Here is an 18,546-nt window from a genome sequence, read left to right as displayed (position 1 = left end):
AGTTGCTGCTGCCATGCTATTACACTACTGCTGATACTGTCGCCAACTGTATCTACTGCTATTGTGCTATTATACTACTGCTAATACTACTGCCAACTGCTGCTGCTGCTGCCATGTTTTATACTACTGCTGATACTGCTGCTGCTGCTGCCATGCTATTATACTGCCGCTGATACTGCTGCTGCTGCTGCCGTGCTGTTATACTACTGCTGATACTGCTGCCAACTGCATCTGCTGCTATGCTGTTATACTACTGCTGGTATTAATACAATGGGCAACTGCAGTTGCTGCTATGCTATTATACTACTGCTAATGCTATTGTCTGCTGCTGCTGCGCTATTATACTGCTGCTAGTACTACTGCTTACTGAATCTGCTGCTATGCTGTTATACTACTGCTAATGCTACTGCCAGCTATTGCTGCTGCTGGAATGCTAATATTATACTACTGCTAATACTACTGCCAACTGCTGCTGCTGTCCTGTTACACTCCTGCTGCTGCTGTTACTGCAGTCACCCCTCTGTATTCCACCAGTTCCATATCTGCAGATTAAACCAACTGCAGATAAAAAATATACATGTAAAGGTATAACAATATAATAATAAAAATAATACAAATGAAAAATACGATGTAGCAACTATTTACGTAGCATTTACATTGTAGTAAGTATTATGGGTAATCTAGAGATTACTTATGTGGGAGAGTGTGAGTAGGGAATGTGCAAACACTAGACCACTTTCCATGAGGGACTTGAGCACCCCTGGATTTCGGTGTCCACGGGGGATGACTGCATGCTGCTGCCACTGCTCCCCAGTAACGATGGCTCCTGCCGTCCCCTTCGTCCTGTCCATGGCTGCCAGGGTCTGTGGAGAACATGCTTTCTGCTGCTGAGTTTATAGTGTAGTTTGGAAAATAAAAGATACAAATCCTAAAAGACTAAGAATAATACAAAAAAAAAATGGAGAGTGTCAAATTTATATTTATTTGTGAAAAAATTAGGAGGATTTAAAAGTTGGAATAAAGAAGAAAGAAAAACTAAAAAACCATAGCACAAGATATGCCTAAACCATTAAGAATCAAAGAGCTCTGTGAGGAAGCTCTGGATTTTATGTCTTAATATACTGCTTTGGGCTAAAATTGGTTAGTATTTATTTAAACCTTTTCTTTGGAATGGAAAGCTTTAATGACTCAAACAAGGGTGTGGTAAAAGCATTTCTGGGGAAAAATACTTACATTTTAAAAAATACCCGTATCAACAGAAATATAACCGTCAGCCTTAAAATATGATCCTGGCGAGCTCATCCGGGGCACCGTGCTGTGCTGCCTCGGCAGGCCTCACGCTTCCTCAGGAAACTGCGTCCTCACTGGGGACATCTGAGTGTTCCCATACAGATGTGGAATTGGAATAACAGCAGTGCTAAAATAGGCTTCAGTGATCTCTTATTCTGAAAGACAAACAAAAGAATTTTAAAGTCTGATATTTTCAAACTGGTTAACTTGGGTAGTGGAAGGAGACGTAAACTTGGTGTCAGAAGGCACCGTCTCTCTTGTTCTTCCTTGACCTTAACGAGGATGTTATCTTTTTCACTTTTAGATTATTCTTCAACATGCAGATTGTGTCTAGCTTGAGTGTTATTGTGGTTTTTAATGAAATTGAATATTCAGATATATTTAATAAGCAGGTTTGTGCTACATAGATGTAAATTAGCACCATAAAAAGCTCTATTTGTGTAGTCTCCTCATGCTATTTCTGTTCAGTAGAAAGTGACAGAAACACTTTTTTTGTGTTACTGCTTATAGTTAGCCTTCTTTATTGGTGACAGTCTGGTGTTGTCCCCTAGACAACCTCTGGCGATCCCTTAGAGTGAGTGCTAGGGAATGCACGATAACAATACCCAACTCTTACCGAGTTGTACAGCTCCTGAAGCTCATCCACATGTGCTGTTGGTCTTTCAATGTGTGAAAACATCTTGTGGGTGTGTACAGGTGACTCCACACTGACATGCCCTGTTACCGAAGTGTTCTAGTGAGATTTCGGGTTTTAGTGACAGTGTAGAAATTGATCCTTGAGATCATGAGCAAAGCTGTTCCAGTCCCTCTTGCGGATGCGATTGTAGACATCTGCTGTGAACCCCATCTTCAGCTTCGTGGTCTTGGGTGTGCTTTTGTGGCCATGCAGCTGCCTGTCACTGGTTCATCTGTCACTGATGCCACAGACGGGCTGGCACTGACTGCATGTGTGTCTTCAGTGTTCCTTTGTGAAAATGCAAGTTATGCACATATGTGTGCTTTTCCCTCTTGTTCTTTACAGCTGCAGACTTATTCACAGACTTAGAAAATGCGTTTCAGGGGAAAATTGATGCTGCTTATTTTGAGACGAGCAAATATCTATTGGATGTTCTCAATAAAAAATACAGCTTGCTGGACCACATGCAGGCAATGAGGCGGTACTTGCTTCTTGGTCAAGGAGACTTTATAAGGCACTTAATGGATTTGCTAAAGTAAGAAACTATAACTATATATTTTGATTTTTATAAATATATAGTATATATAACATGGTAAAGAGTCTTAACAGTTTTGTTTGAAAGAGTAACTGACATTAGAGGAAAATGACTTGAATTCGAAAATAAAATCTGAAAAGATAAGATTATAAAATTTTCAAAAGTTAAAGTCCCTTTATTTTTGCTCTGGTTATCAGCAGAGCATCTTAGTCCTGTACTGTGATTTATGCATAAGAGAAACTTGTGTTTCTTACTGAAACTATGGCACTTAACAGCCTTTAAGTACAAGGAGTTCATGGTGTAATCACAATTAACTTTAGCTTCAGTTTGAAATTAATCTGAAAATAAAATGTATATTTTACTCAGACTTTTAGCTCCATATTTTTTAGTTAATGTTGTTTGATGTAAAAACAAAACAAAACTGCTACCTTTTTCATTTTGTGTTCTGACATTTCTCATAGCATCTTCCCTTCCAGAATTAAACATATGTCCTTCCCCTCCATTCACAGAAACAGACGGCTCTGGTCCAGAGCCTGTTGGCCCCTGGCTCTAAAGACGGTCCAGACCCCAGGGTGCACTCCAGAGCTCCCAGGCAGCGCTGGCGAATGAGCCCACCAGTCAGCCATGGCATGGGCCTAGTATTGTCACTCGGGCATTTATAAGAATGGAAAGTGATTATTTTTTGGTGTTCTCTGGAGGGACACTTAAAATAAGTTAAATGTGCCTTTAAGACACAAAATAGAATTTACCTTTAAATCCTACCTGTGCAAATCAAGCAGTTGTTTTAGGCCTTTGGTCCTCAAACTGCAGTGTGCATCAGACTACTCAGAGAACTGCAGTGGATCGCTGGACCTACCCCACAGTCTGATCCAGCAGACCTGGGGGACCTCAGGAATGGACATTTCTAGCCAGTTCCCAAATGATGGCCATGCTGCTCATGGGGTCTCTGCTTTGAGAACCACTGTTTTAGACACACAAGCTTTTATAGTCCTGTCTTCTAACTGAAGTCAGTCTTCAGTATGAAAAATAATTTAGTTTTTGAGGGACACCTAGCAACAGCTGACCTGCCATGTGCTCCTGGTTTGATGCATCTGCTCTGTAAGCAAGGAAGGGTCCTCTGGTGATGAAGTCCTGGATGTGAGCTCACTACCTGTTTGAAGTATGAGTGGTGAGACGCTTTAAAGGGGAGACTTTCTCTGAATGTCCTAGCCCATGAGTGTGAGTGGGTGTGGGGTGTGGAAGCCAGTGCAGTTGGAGGGGACCAGGCCAGCATCACAGGTCACACTGTTTTTGCCCTATGCCAGGCTTTAATATTTAAAGTCTCTTTATTGCTATTAAGTGAAAAAATTAGTTCTTGTGTTCTAAGTTTCTAGTTTTTAAAAGGGATGTGCCATCAGTGTGTCTGCAGCTGGCCCCAGGTTGATTGGAACTCAGTTGGTGTTACCTTTTTCTTTTTGACTTCATCTTCTGCCTAGCATTTCATGGTTTATATCTACCCCTGAAGATGGTTGGCTGTTCTTCACTTGGTCAGCTCTCAATCAGAGAAATGTTAGCTTCATATTGACAAAAGCAAATAGCAGTAACCCCCCAAGAAATGTTTGCTGATAATGCAGTGGTTCTTAGCCCTTTAGGATCCTGCCATCCATATATTTAATTGTTTTGAGTGGAGACTGCTCTTCTCATTGAGTCTATGTAGGAAATTATAATAATTCATGCAACTCATAGGCCAGTCTGAAGTTTGAAAATTTTATTTGTTAACATGTATAGCACAACAAAGTACATTCAATTTAAGCAGAATGAATATAACATATTTTTTATTTAGAGATAGGGTCTCACTCTGTGCCCCAGGCTGCAGTGCAGTGAGTGGTACGATCATAGCTCACTGCAGCCGCGAACTCCTGGGCTCAAGCAACCTGCCTACCTCAGCCTCCCAAGTAGCTGGGACTATAGGTGGTGCCACCATGCCCGGCTAATTTTTAAAAAATTTTTCATAGAGAATGGGGCCTCACCATTTTGCCCAGGCTGGTCTCGAACTTCTGGTTTCAAGCGATCCTCCTGCCTGGGCCTCTCAAAGTGCTGGGATCGCAGGCGTGAGTTACTGTGCCCAGCCAAAATCAATAATTTTGAGGTCTTAAAGAAATGTTTTACTCTCCAAAATAATTGGTAAACCCTATTTGCAGTTAACGCTGTGCATCATTTGTCATCACATTTTACCACATTATTGTATTGGTCCCATTTGCCTTTTCAGTTTTTACAATTTGAACTCTAACTTTTTATAATTGATAAGTTTTTTAAACATTCAGTAAGAATTGAAATAACATTTTAATTTTTAAAAAATTTGTTAAGACCAGAACTTGTTCGTCCAGCTACGACTTTGTATCAGCATAACTTGACTGGAATTCTCGAGACCGCCGTCAGAGCCACCAACGCGCAGTTTGACAGTCCCGAGATTCTGAGGAGGCTGGATGTGAGGCTGCTGGAGGTAGCGCCACTCCGAGTGTTGGGAACTGCCCTGCCCCGCATGGAGGACCCACTGAGCCCGGGGTGTTCTGGACAATGGACAGCCTCAGTGTGAACCCCGCTCTGCCCTTGTTCCTGGGTGGTCTGGGTTTCCTTTTGCTCACCTCACGAAGAGGCACGGTGTGGGGCTGCTGGGTTCGGTGGGATAAAACTCAGAAGACCTTGACCAGTGCGTGGTAGCCCATCACAGATGCTTAGCACGTGCTTCACATAGTAAATTTGATAGGAGGCACAAGACATGATTTGTAATAATGTTTATTCATAAGAAAATTGGTGTTTTCAGTTTCATCTTGGTAGGAGGTGACTTTTCTTAGGAGCATGTGTGTTAAAACGTGAGCACATTGCTTAGTTATAATGAAGGATCAGTAGCAGAACCTATTGGTTTTCTTACAATATTGGAATGTAAGGATTTTTAGTGAGAGTTGATTTGGAACGACTTAAGAGTTTGGAACATATTATGAGGCAGTGGGTTTTTGTTTGTCATGAACAAATGGTGATGAATTATAAACATATTTACAGTAGTCATTCAGAAATACACCATTCATTTCCAAATATTTACAGAGCACTTGCCCTGTGCCCATCATTGTCTAATCGTTGACAGTACAGAAGTTAACAAAAAAATGCAGTTCCCTGCCCTCATCTAGCCAAACACTCAAAACTATTAAGTAGTTTTTAAAAATTGAGCAAAATATTATTTTCACTGCCTTTTCTTTGAGGAATTGACAAGTTCAGCAATAAGCTTAAAGTCTTGCAATTATTTGTTTGTTTTTGCTGTTAGGTCTCTCCTGGCGACACTGGGTGGGATGTCTTCAGCCTGGATTATCATGTCGATGGACCAATTGCAACTGTAAGATCATTCTATGTAATTTTATAACATTTCAGCTATTTATATTACTGAACATTTTGTTTAAAATTGGTTAACTTCTCTAAGGACTTAGAATAAAGTGATTACTTTGACATCCAAGATACACTCATTGAATGAATATTTAAGCCAAAATTGTGTGTGTGTGCTTTAAATAATTATTAATGAGTACTGAAATGCTCTATTATTTTAAGAATTCTTAAAAACATTATTTGTTCTATAATAAGTTTCAGCAAGTACTTAATGAATGGATTGTTCATTTTATTCCATTATCCTTAGATTATAGCAACTAATTTAGGATGAAGTGTATTTTAGGGGAATCGTATTTTTACTACTAAGTAGAATTTGATATTTAGTACTCATTTAAACTGACGAGGATATAGCCATGCTGTTGTTCATAGTACTGTTATCTATGTAAAGAAAACTCTTTCTTCTATCATTACCAAATTCTAAAAGACTGACCAGGGGAGCTGTCTTTTTATGTGTCTACGATTAAATGCCTCTTTTTTAGGGTTCATTTTTTCTTTATTCAGACTTGAATAAATTCTCATTTTCCAAGATAGCTCTTTGAACTTATTTCCGTCATTTTTATATCTGAAGTAATGAAAAAGGACATTGCATTTAAGTACTGGGAAGAATGTTTTGTTAAGAAGTGATCCAATGTGGCTCTAAAGTTTCTCCTTGGTGGTTCTTGCAGAGTCCAGCTGCAGGGCTGTCCCCTCCTCTCAAGGTGCACAGCACATCCCCTGCCAGAATATTTCCATCAAAGCCACACTCACCGTCTCACCCTGTAGGTTTAACAGATTTGCCACTGACAGATGCGCCTCTCCTGTCTACTCCAAAATGGAAGCTGCTGGTGCAGTTTCTTTTTACACATAAATTCCCAACGTTTAACCTTTATTAGATCAAAGCTACTATATTTTAAATGCATGACTGCTCTTAAATTTAATTTTTTGTCATAGTCAAAGGAGCTTTTTTTCCTTGGCTCATATCCTAAACAGTTTAAAACAGTTATAATGCACACAACAGTGTGGTACTTTAACAAATTATTTAAAATTTCATATTACCTGCCTTGTTAATGTGTATACATTCCATATTATTTTCGTAGCATAAAAGATACCATAGTAAATGTAATTGCATCAATTATTTCACAAAGTATGAGTGCTTTGACAAATAGGTAAACTGAACAGTCTTAATATATGTTACTTATTTCACAATAGTGCACATCTTATTAAGAGTGCCAACATTGTACATTGCATACTACATACATAAACAACTGATCTTGCAATTATTGTTAATGTTTTAGATTTTTAAAAGCTCTGCTTTAGTAGAAGGACTGAAGGAAAGAAGTTTTTATCAGATTTATTTTAAAAAGCAAACCTGTGATACGTCCCTATCCATAGCAAACAAATGTTGGTTTGTGTGCCAACTCAAGTGGACTAGTGGCTGCAGCCTGGGGTGCTCAGCTTGAGCAAGAGGAGCAGGTCCTTCCATGGAGTAGCAGGGTCTGCCTGGTCCGTAGCGGGGGGAACAAGCTCGTGTGCATCTGGCATTTGCCATTCCAGTTCTGGGGTTAGCTTATGTCCTGTGGTTGGTATATTTTTGGCTCAATTGCCATACCTGTAGTCATATTTCACAATTAAAAGTATTTAAACTAATGTTAGTAATGGGAATAATTATCAGATTAATTTGTGTGTACTTATATGTAAAAGTTACTAGAAAGGTAAGAGGATTATTATATTTTTAAAAAGCAATTCAAGAGTCAGAGTTTGGAGGAAAATGTGTTGTTTTCTACTTTTTCTGTTAAATTTAATTTATTACTGCTATTTCTTTTCTGTTCTCATTAATTGAGGTTGTCATTTTTGTACAGAATTTAATTATAATGGGTAGATATCTTATAATAATTATATAATTATATCTTATAACTGCATAATTTTAGCTTCATGCTAATTCTGTGATATACACTGTCAGTGAAATTTTTGTACAGGCCAATTTGGAAAATTAATCTGGGAAATTTAAAACTTAGATTACTCAAATAAAAATATATTAGCTAAATATGGTTCATAAACATTTAAAATATTTTTGGTTTATCTTGTTTTTGATGAATCTTCAACTATTTGGATAAAATCAGTAATTTTATCCAAAATTTTAGTATGGTTAGGTCATTTAATGTTGGCTATAATTAAATATGCTCTTATTTTTTGTTTTAAGGTCATGAAATTGTAATATGTGATAAGATAGCCTAATATTATGTGAAGAAGAATATGGAAATATTATCTTTAATATTTTCATTTTGACAGTAGGCGGGATAAAAATCTTTTTACTTCTGTTATTGATTCTCAGTGATCAGTTTTAGATAACGTGTCAGAAGCCTATTTGTTTAATTTAATTTCTCTGAACTTTATAGTAAGTGATGAACTGAAAGACTGCATAAGTAGCAAAATGAAAATGTGGATGATGTTTTCCTCTATAAATTAGTAGAACATGACTGTCTTTCTCTTAAAGAGTTAATATTCTTAAAGAATTGTGATTAAACTAAATTTTGAAAAATCAAATTATTTTAAATGTGCTATGAGAGCATGATACTTAAAGGACCCCTATAACATATCGTTTGATTATTGAAGAATCCTTTAATTTATTCATAAAATTAGTTAGTCATTCTTAATTTCTATAATTGTAAGAATGTTAATAGTGTGGGCAGTACAGCAAAATGGATAACCTCCAAAACATGCGTATTTGATTTTGGAGTACCTTCAAAGCAATTTCTAATCACTCCTGTTTAGATGTTTAATTATCAGTCAGTATTGAGCACCTCCAGATACTGGCACAAAAAGACATACAGAGTAATAAATATTAAGTCATTAAAAATGAAATGTCCAATTTTGAATCAAAAGTTGAGTTTATTATATCTCAAACAAGAAGCAAAACAGTTAATCAAAGTACGTTCCTGAACTGTTGATACAGTTTTGCCATCTTAACAGTAGCTTGTTTATGCCAGCAGTGAAGAAGCCTGGAGAGCGAGTGGCGATGAAATTGTGAAAGGCGTTTTCCACAGCTTGTTGAGAATTAAATATTTTTCCTTGCAAGAAGTGGTCCAAAGCCTGGAAGAAACAGTAGTCAGTTGGTGCAAGGTCTGGTGAATACTATGGATGACAAAGAGTTTCCAAGTCTAGCCTCTAGTTTGAGCAGCGTTGTCGTTTATGTGACATGTAGTTGAGTGTTGTCTTAAAAGAGGATTGGCCTGTCTCTGTTGGCCAATCTCGGCTGCTTAATTACAAGTGTCCTTATCACTTCATCCAATTAGTTTCAGCAGACATCTGCTGTAATCAGTTGACCAGGTTTCATGAAGCTGTAGTGGATGATACCAGCGCTGGACCACCAAACAGACACCATTAGCTGTTTTTGATGAATATTCGGTTTTGGACCGTGTTTTGGCACTTCATCTTTATCCAACCATTGTGCCAAAAGCCTTGGGATTGTCAAAAAGAATCCATTTTTCATCACACATACCAATACAGCGTAGAAATAGTTAGCCTTTATGTTGTAACAGCAAAGAAAGGCAAGCATTGAGATGATTTCTCTTCTGATGCTTTTTTAATGCATGTGGAACCCATCTATCCAGCTTCTTTACCTTGACCATTTGTTTCAAATGGTCCAATATTGTTGGAATAGTAACGTCAAACCTTGCTGCTAATTCATGCATCGGTTAAGATGGATTCACTTCCACTACAGCTTTTAGTTGATCATTATCCACCTTGGTCTCAGGTCATCCACGTGGCTCATGTTCAAGAATAAAATCACCAGAACAGAACTTCTCAAACCATCAGTGTACCGTGTGTTCATTAGCCACATCCTTCCCAAACACTTCATTGGTATTGCAAGCTGTCTGTGCTGCATTGGTTTCACAGGGGAACTCCTATTCTAATATACATGAATTTTTGACTTATCCATTTTACAAAAATTGTTCTAAAATAAAATTTGAAAAATAACCACAAGCCAAACTGTGCGTATGAAAAACTGAGGATGTGCCTTCACAATAAAAATAAAACTAGAAGTATCAAAGTGAAATGTCAAAGATATCAACTGTCAAACTTAGTACTTAAGGAAATCGGACATTTCATACTTAATAACCTAATAGTTCTTGCTAACAAGCGAGAAATGCAAGAATACAAGAAATAAAACAAGATAAAGTAGTATATCAATATAAGCAATTGCTAAAATTGCAAGAATGAAGCAATAAATGTTATAAGTGCCTGAAGAAGAGAGAAATTGGTGAGACTTTGTCCTTGAGAGATGGACAAGATTGAATAGGGTGCCACATGAGAGGAACATTTGGCATGGACTTGGTCCGAAAACTTGAGTGAGCAAGGCTGTGTCCAGGGAGTGAGAGAAAGGCTGTGTGCAGGTAGAGTAGGTGCCCGTTGGTGCCTGGCCTTGTCCTACTGCTAAGGACATGGCTCTGCCCTCGTGGTGGGTTTCCAGTCCCATCTGACAGTGCAGGGAATTCTCTGCCCCAGTTGAGTAGTAAAAGGTGAACACGTGCCCAGTGTCTGTGCTGCACAGGTTTGTGTCAGAAATGTGTTGTCTGTAGTTAACAAAAAACCCTGTGTGCACGGGATATACTTATCCTAAAAAATTACTAATGGTTTAACTGGGCATCCTATATTTTTATTTTCTGACCCTGGCCGCTGTAGGGGGTGGCATGGAAGGAAGGCCTTGCACACTCCCCACCACGTTGGCTTGTCCTCCCTCTGCTTGTGAAACCATGTGTGTGTGCACTGAAGTTGGGCAAGCCCTAAGTAAATATATGAAGATAGCTTGAAGGACTCTTCCACGAGCTTGCCAGCCTTAGGAGCTGTTGTTTCAGAGGGAAGTGGCCCCTCTCTCACATGTCCCTCAGGTGGGCTGTGGAGGGGCAGTCAATAGTCTGTATTTTAGACTAGGTTTAGACTTAGGCTTAAAATCCTGGTAAGCCGTTTACTAACTGTGTAACCCTAGGCTCTGTCTTCATCTGCACAACTGGTATAAAACACCTCCCTTCTATCACTGTGGGTTTGCTTGGCATGCAAGTGATCAGTGTAGTTGTTACATTATGATAGTTGGCTAAAATACACCCCCTTTTTTTTTTTTTTAAAATAAAGATTGAGCCTTGTAGAGGGTGGTGGATTCCCATGCATGGAATACTATGAGCCTGTCTTCTGTTCCTTCAGGTGTTCACTCGAGAGTGCATGAGCCACTACCTGAGGGTGTTCAACTTTCTCTGGAGGGCGAAGCGGATGGAGTACATCCTCACCGACATACGGAAGGGGCACATGTGCAACGCGAAGCTCCTGAGGAGTGTGCCAGGTAACCTGCCAGCGCGGGGAGCTCACGCTGCCAGCGTGGTTTCTAGCAGCTCGGCAGCAGCTCCCGAATTGAGCGTGATCCGCCGTTTTGCTTTTGGATGTGGTTGCTGGGACAGACCCATGAGCCTGGCCTGCTCTTCCTGCTTCAGTACAGATTAGTAGGAAGGATTGAGTCAAACTGGATTTTTTTTTAGATCGTGAAGTTTTTTTAACATCATGTTTTTTATTCACTCGTTTTCATATGTATAGTTTAGTTCTTTTGAATTGCCAATTTTTAAGGAAAGAAAACCACTTAATAAATCATTGGCTCATTTACAAATTCACCTAGTGTTTTAATTAAATTTGAGAATTTCTTTAATATTTTGGTATGTTCATGGAAATATTCTATATTATTTTATAATTTAAACTATAGTAAAAATGCTCAGGTGTAAGATAGTCAAGATTATTTTAATGTTATAAATACTGAATGACTTCAATTATGAATAATTTTGAAATTCTATATTGAACTTGATTTGGTCAAAACCTTTGAGAAAGAGTTTCTATCAATATGTCTCTAAAGAAGAACTAAACTGTATATGTCCTTAATCCTTTGATTGGCGAAAAGTATTAAAAATAAAAAAGGAGTAGTTGTTTGAGGAAAGGAGTTCATGATTTCTACTTCTTAGTAAAGAAGGCTTCGACCTTAGAAAAGGTCGAAGGCTGCAGCCACCAGAATTCTAACGTAATGACGTGCATAGAAGGCTGGTAGATACCTGTCTGAGCTGATGATGTTTGCTGTAGAGAGGAGTCCTCTGAAATAGCTCAGAAGAAGCCAAAGGGGATGCTTTCTTCTCAGTGAAGTGATGGCTGTGGCAGTGTCCACCTCCTGGTGACTGTAGGCTGCCTCTGGAGAGGAGGGAGGAGAAGCCCCGTGGGGAGGGCTGCACATGGAGTACGAGGCTCCGTACCTGCTGCCCTCTTCCCATTCTCTCCTGCCGCCTTTCTCACTGCACGTCACGGGAGCGCTCCCCTGCTGACTGACTGGGTGTGCACTTGAGAGCTTTCCACTCTGCCTGCAGTTTTCCTGCCCTCTGCGTTCTTTTTCGTACCAGCGCCTAGGTGGGTTCCTAGCTGACCCCTCACGCGCCAGCGTCTTTCTGCTGTGGATCTAGACAGCTCAGGGCCATGCAGGTGCACTCTCATTGCCACACTTCTCTCTTCAAAATGAGTCTGTGTGATCTTCCACTCTGGGAAGCCCGAGCTCTGTAACAGGGTGCAGTGTTGGCTGGTTGGGATATGTGTTTAGAGTATCAGCGTAGCATGTACGAATTTGCTCTTCTCATGTCTTATTGAATAATCAACACTGAGTTTTGTTTTCTACTTGGAGGTAAAAACTAACAAATTTTTTGGTCAATTTTTTTTTACACTGGGAATCCATTTTATATTATTATTAACATGACACAATTAAAAGGAAAATTAACATTTACAGAATGGTCAGCTTTTTGTGTATGGGAAATATATATACTATAAAGTGCATATTTATAAAATTAATTACTTTTCATAGCTAGATCCTGTCATGCAGAGTCTAACTCCAGTGTCTTTCACTGGCTCTGCCCCTTCTTCCTTAAAACTTTTTCCAAAACGTTTTTAGTAATGTCATAATATTGCCTCATGCGTACGTGTAGTTTCATCATTTCTCTCTGGCTGCACATGTACTTTTTTCCCTAATTTTCCACTAATATAAAATGCCATGCATGTTTTTGTAAATCTATCTTTATATGCCTCTCTGAATATTTCTTGAGAGTAGATAAATGTGAAGTAGAGTTGCTGGGTTAACAGGTATGAATTTTAGTTTGACTTTTTATTTGTTAATACTGAGTATTCATATTTAACTTTGTTGGTACGTATTATCAGACCACTTTTCAGAAATTTAGTTCACATCCCAATAAACAGCTCTCAGTGTTGAAAATATCTGTATTGCCGTGTTTTGTTTGCTAACATTGAATATCAAATACATTGTCAATTTATAGGTGAAAACGGAAGTTCCTTTTAATTTGTTCTATGCTTTTAAAATTACTGATGAGAATAAACACTTTTTCCTTTTTTCTTTTTTTCCTTTCTTTTTTTTGCTGTTTATGTAGTATCCCCCCCTTATCCATGAGGGAGATGTTCCAGGATCCCTGGTGGATGCCTGAAAGTGTAGATAGTACCGAACCCTACATGTACTATGTTTTTTCCTGTACATACCTATCTATGATAAAGTTTAATTTATGTATTAGGCACAGAAAGATTAACAACAATAAAACAGGTTATACTATAATAAAAGTTACATAAAAATGGCCTCTTTCTAAAAATGTCTTTCCTCACCTTTCTTCTTGAACTGATCTGAGATAGCTGCTAAGTGACTAAGGACAGGTGACATACACAGCGAGTTTTGCTGGACAAAGGGACGATTCACTTCCTAGGTAAGATGGAGTGGGAAGGTGTGAGATTTCATCACACTGCTCAGAATGGTGCACAATTTAAAACTTCTGAATTGTTTATTTCTGGAATTTTCCATTTAAAGTATTTAGACTTTGTGGATCACTGAAACTGCAGAGAGAGCAATGTGGATGAGAGGGAGCTATTGTGTTTCTTCTTTGGGCAAAAATTGTTTTTTGCCCGTGTTTCTTTTGGGGTCTTGGTGTTTTTTGCCTTTATTTCATAAAGAAATATCTTTAAAGCTGTTTATTGGTCAAGCAACTTCACGAGCAGAAATCAACTAGCTAGTCTTCTAATACAGCCAGTTAGAAATGTCCTGCCAACCATAAACCTGAGGCAAAAACACGGACAGATCCCATGAGATGCTCCTGTAAACAATCTTTGGTGTTCCTCACCCTACACAGTATGTAAGGGACAGTTAGTCTTACTTAAAGTGTCAGCAATGATCACCCCAGGCAGTACTTTAATAATATTCACCAAAATCATAACTTGCTCCATTGTGTGGAGTAAGTAGTGACACACGAAAGTGATTTGCTTGGGACAAGAGTCTTTGGTAGTGGCCTGCCAGGAGGATGGTGCTCATTTCTGATGTCAGACTTGTCTCGTGCCTTTGCCAACCCCGGACAGCAGAAACTTTTTAATATATATTTGCCATTCAGCTGGACAAAACACAATGGTTAGTGCCAAAATGGTTTGTTAGACTCAGTTAACCTGAAAAATATTGCTACTAGTGGCAACTAAATTTACATTTCAGCTAATGTTTCACAAAATGAAATGTAGATAAATAAGGTAAGTGAGCTTGTATTCTTTCTCAGTCTTTGTGTGTGGTGGGGAAGGAGTGAATAGAGAGTTTTTCTCCCTGCCTCCAGTTTCCTCTCTCCCCCTTTCAAAAGAGTGGTATTAAAATAATCCCTTATTGGCCTTTTAGAAATAAAATGGATCTCTTACGTTCTTGAGGGAAAAGAATTCCTCCTTCAAGAAGAATCAAGATCAAACTTGCATAGTAAGGTCCTAACATTAAGTTTGATCCAGAAATAATATTTCCTTTAGTTTTCCTATGGTTTTTAAGACATTCACTTACTTGTCTGAGACAAAAAATAATGTTTAGCCACTGGGTTTTTAGTTGACTATAAAAAGAATTCTCTGAAATAGTTGCTGACAAGAGCAATGGTTAGTGGCGGTTTTTACTTTTTAACTTTACAGTAATGTAAAGTATTTACTTTTTAACTTTACAATAATGGAACTCCTAGTTTAAAATGAAATGTAAATAATATGTTTACAATTTGAGTTGTTGACTAAACACTAAATTATTTCTTGACTAAAGTAATAATAAAAAGGTACTGATTTTTCCTTCATCTTTTCTAATCCTGCTGAATGAAATGTGCTATCAGTGAAATCAGTGTCTAAGATGACATTGTGTGTGTATACTGAAGAGCAGTGTCTGGCCATGGAAATAGCTTTGTGGGGTCACCTCTGAAACAGTAGGTCAGTTAGAATTAGAATGCTTTTGAAGTAGAAGGCATTTTGGAGATAACCAGATAGTCAAACCTCCTTAATTTATGTTTGGGAGTAGTCTGAGACCTGCAGTATGATGTGATTGGCCCAAGAGCATATGATTACACGTCTATGCTTATGTGTCTCAAATGTGTTTGAAAGTAAAAATGGAAATCTTGGAGTAAGTGAATCAAAAATTAGCTAATAAAAATAAAACTGGAAGATGAATGTGTGTCCATGAGCATTTGGGTTGGATGCTGGAAGTTAGATGCTCACAGAATCATGGGGAGGATCTGGGGAGCTGGCTCGAGGCTGGGGTCTGGACAAGGCTCCTTCAAGGGCTCTGCTCCCTCCTCTCACCTGAGCTGGGGCAGGGGCTCAGGATGTCATTGCTGGATTGACTGTTGGCTCCAAAGCTGCCCTGAGCCTGCCAGCTCTGCACCAGCAACATGGGCATCTCAGCAAGTACATCCGGGTGGAGGAACCTAAATCCCATCTGGCCCTGAGCTGCACAGAAACCTGGAGTGTGATGTGTGCGTCCGTTCTGGTCTCCGCAGTCTGGGGAGCACGTCCTGGAGTGGAAGAGTGCTGAGGAGGCCCACCCTCCCCCGCCGCTTCCGCTTGCTCTTCTCTCTTAATCACTGAATTTCCTCTTTACAACACACAGCAGCAGAGACAACAGTGAACAGGATAAAAATAGGAAAAGTTTGGATTGGCCCAAATTTGATTTTGACCCAATATATAGAAAAATAAGATAAACCGAGGCTTAACTGTTTATACTAAATTTTTTTTTGTTTTCCTTTTAGCCATATGTTATCACTTCTAAGATTTGCATTGTTTTCATGTGCCAACTTCTTAGAATGTATCTTAAAATCTGTTGGGCTGCAGCTGTGGAGTGGCCGCCGCTGCCTGTGCTCGTGTGAACTTGGCAGCAGCCCCTCTTGGTGCCCTGAGCTGGGTTCTGTGTGTGGTCGGGGCTGCATTTAGTACCGACTATGGCTGTGGTTAATGGTCTTCAAAGAGGTGACACTGTGGTTCTGTGTTGAAATGAAAAGTTACTGTGTTTGCAGAAAGGCATAGAAACAGTGGTGGGGCATAAATTTGAAATTAGTGAAGCGAATAATTATTACTGAGAGAATTACCAAAATTCCACTTTTCCCTAAGAATGGCAGGTTCACACAAGGAGCGCAGTGGTGCTCTTTGAGGGCTGGCGGGTCTGAGGAGCTCCAGGAGGTGATTTGTCACCACCGGAATGTTGTTAGGACATATGTCAATTTAATTGGCAGCTATTTTTCTTTCTTGGTGATACATACAATAATGATTCATCTTATAAATGGCATTGTTAGACCCAGTGAAATGGTAACTTAAAAGATGCGTTGAAGTTTTTCTCTTTAAACATTTTTTTGTGTGTATCCCTTTTTGTGTATATGGATGAGTAAGTAGTCCTCGATGACTGCACACATGTAGAAAGTTCTGTGCCAGACTGAAGATTAAGGAGACTTTTTTTTTTTTTTTTAAGTCAAGCAGTTAGTAACCAGCACAGATGCTGGGGCTGTGGGCTGCATGCCTGGTTAGTCCCTGCTCTGCCACCCATCACCACGGCTGTGTGGCCTCAGTTGATTTCTTAGTCTTCTGTCTCAGTTTCCTCACCTCGGGGATGGGGGCGATGGCAGCACTTCCTAGGGCTGTCAGGACTCAATCTGTGTGAAAATGCTGAGAATGGCACGCTGCTCGCGGTGAGCGGCAGGAGTGCACAGTCGCTGTTGCAGCGGCTTGCCTGCGGTGCAAGGAGCACCAGAGGATGTAGGCAAGAGAACCTTAAAGGTGATTAGAGATTTTGAGAACAAGACATATCAAAATCCTAGTTCTTAACTGAGAAAAACAAGTCAGATGAGTACTTTGATAAAATCACGTTTAAATATAGTAGCGTCAGTTATAAATACAGGTTGGGGTGGTGATTTGAAATTCTGAGGAAACTGTTCTAGGGTATTTTTTAAGAAAATAAACTTGTACTTTTTAGCAGCAGTTGGCTGTTCCGGGGGCATCTCCAGATGAGCAGGTGCTTCTAACTGAAGATCCTCAACAGCAGGGTGGGGTCCCGAAGAGCTAGGTGTGTAAGGTGCTAAGAGGGGGAGTCCTGAATGAAGAGCAGGGTGTATAAGGTGTTGAGCAACAGGGTGGGGTCCTGAAGAGCAGGTGTGTAAGGTGCTAAGAGCAGCAGCATGTGTAAGTCAGGCATGAAGTTCTCCCAGGAGCCGTCAGGGGGCAGTGAAGAGTCACCAATGAACCTGATTAGGTGCTACATAAGCCAGAAGCCATAGTGGTCAGTCTTAATTCTGCATGTAAAGCTCTCTGGTGTTAAGTGAGCCTAGCAGGAGGTATACTTTATGTATTGATGGGACCTCAGTGCCAATGTTGCTTTGCTTTTGGGATTTCATAATTATGCAGTTATTTGTGGGTCAACCATGAAAAACACTTATATTTTAAGCATGTGTTTTATTTATTCATTTATTTTTCTTTCAAGGAATTTAGTAGAACAGAAATTAGTTACAGTACAGAATAGTAAATGTTACCTTGAAAGTAAACTTGGTGGGTTTTGGGATACCTGGGGAAGACAGTCACAAAGTCCTAAAGTGTTGGCAAGGCCAGTTTAGAGCATGGTAATCTACCCTAAACTCTTCCTTCTACATTAACTCTGCTTTCTAATCAGTCTCCAAATGCTTTAGAATTTAATGAGATCCTTGCTTCTCACTGTGTGATCTACAGATTGGCAGTATTATTGTAAGCACATGTTTTAAATGTATTTTCAAAGTGCTGGATAAAGAGATTGTTTCGAGCTGTGCCTTGTGAATTGAATTCATAGTCATCAGAGCCTTAGAGCAGCTAGAAGTTCAGAAATACTTATTACATGTAGTTTTTGACTAATTTCTCACTTGGGGAAGAAAAATAATTCTAGTATCATATAGATTTCAACATTTATGACATGCATCATTCTATCAGATCCATTTTCAATAGGCAGTGTCCTCATAGCAGCAAACAGAGCTCCCTTCACTCTCAGAGGCGTTACCTTAGAAAGATGGTGTTAAAGATGCTGCCCTCTGTACTCATTTTAGACACAAGTAGAGATGGTGGTTGTCCTGGAAAGAAAACTGTTAGTTGGTAGTACTTTTAAGACTATAAAAGGAAAGAACACATATGTTAACATTGTTGCTAAATCGACCTTAGTTATGGAAAGCTTTGAAAAAGATGTGAGTTTGGATACTTAGGGTGTAGATGAATGCAGGCTGTGTGCTCTGAGTCTACACCACTCATTCAGTAAATAATTATTGGGGGTCTACTCTGTGCCACTGTTGCCAGTGTCTAG

The 18,546-nt window shown here is 39.3% G+C and overlaps 1 protein-coding gene across 1 annotated transcript in view; it reads left to right on the top strand.

Moving 5' to 3' along the window:
• TUBGCP3 (tubulin, gamma complex associated protein 3) overlaps window positions 1–18,546 on the top strand; it is an 85,268-nt gene that overhangs the window by 46,592 nt on the left and 20,130 nt on the right. Inside the window, exons 14-17 of the mRNA XM_012637956.1 lie at window positions 2,312–2,501; window positions 4,848–4,983; window positions 5,800–5,868; window positions 11,094–11,229. Of these exons, the coding sequence (XP_012493410.1) occupies window positions 2,312–2,501; window positions 4,848–4,983; window positions 5,800–5,868; window positions 11,094–11,229 (531 nt within the window). The remainder of the gene's footprint in view (window positions 1–2,311; window positions 2,502–4,847; window positions 4,984–5,799; window positions 5,869–11,093; window positions 11,230–18,546) is intronic.

This window comes from Propithecus coquereli, unplaced genomic scaffold, assembly GCF_000956105.1.
Source record: "Propithecus coquereli isolate 6110/MARCELLA unplaced genomic scaffold, Pcoq_1.0 Scaffold125, whole genome shotgun sequence".
Taxonomy (NCBI): Eukaryota; Metazoa; Chordata; class Mammalia; order Primates; family Indriidae; genus Propithecus; species Propithecus coquereli.
The sequence above is the reverse complement of the archived record's forward strand: the minus strand, read 5'-3'. Positions and strand labels throughout refer to the sequence as shown.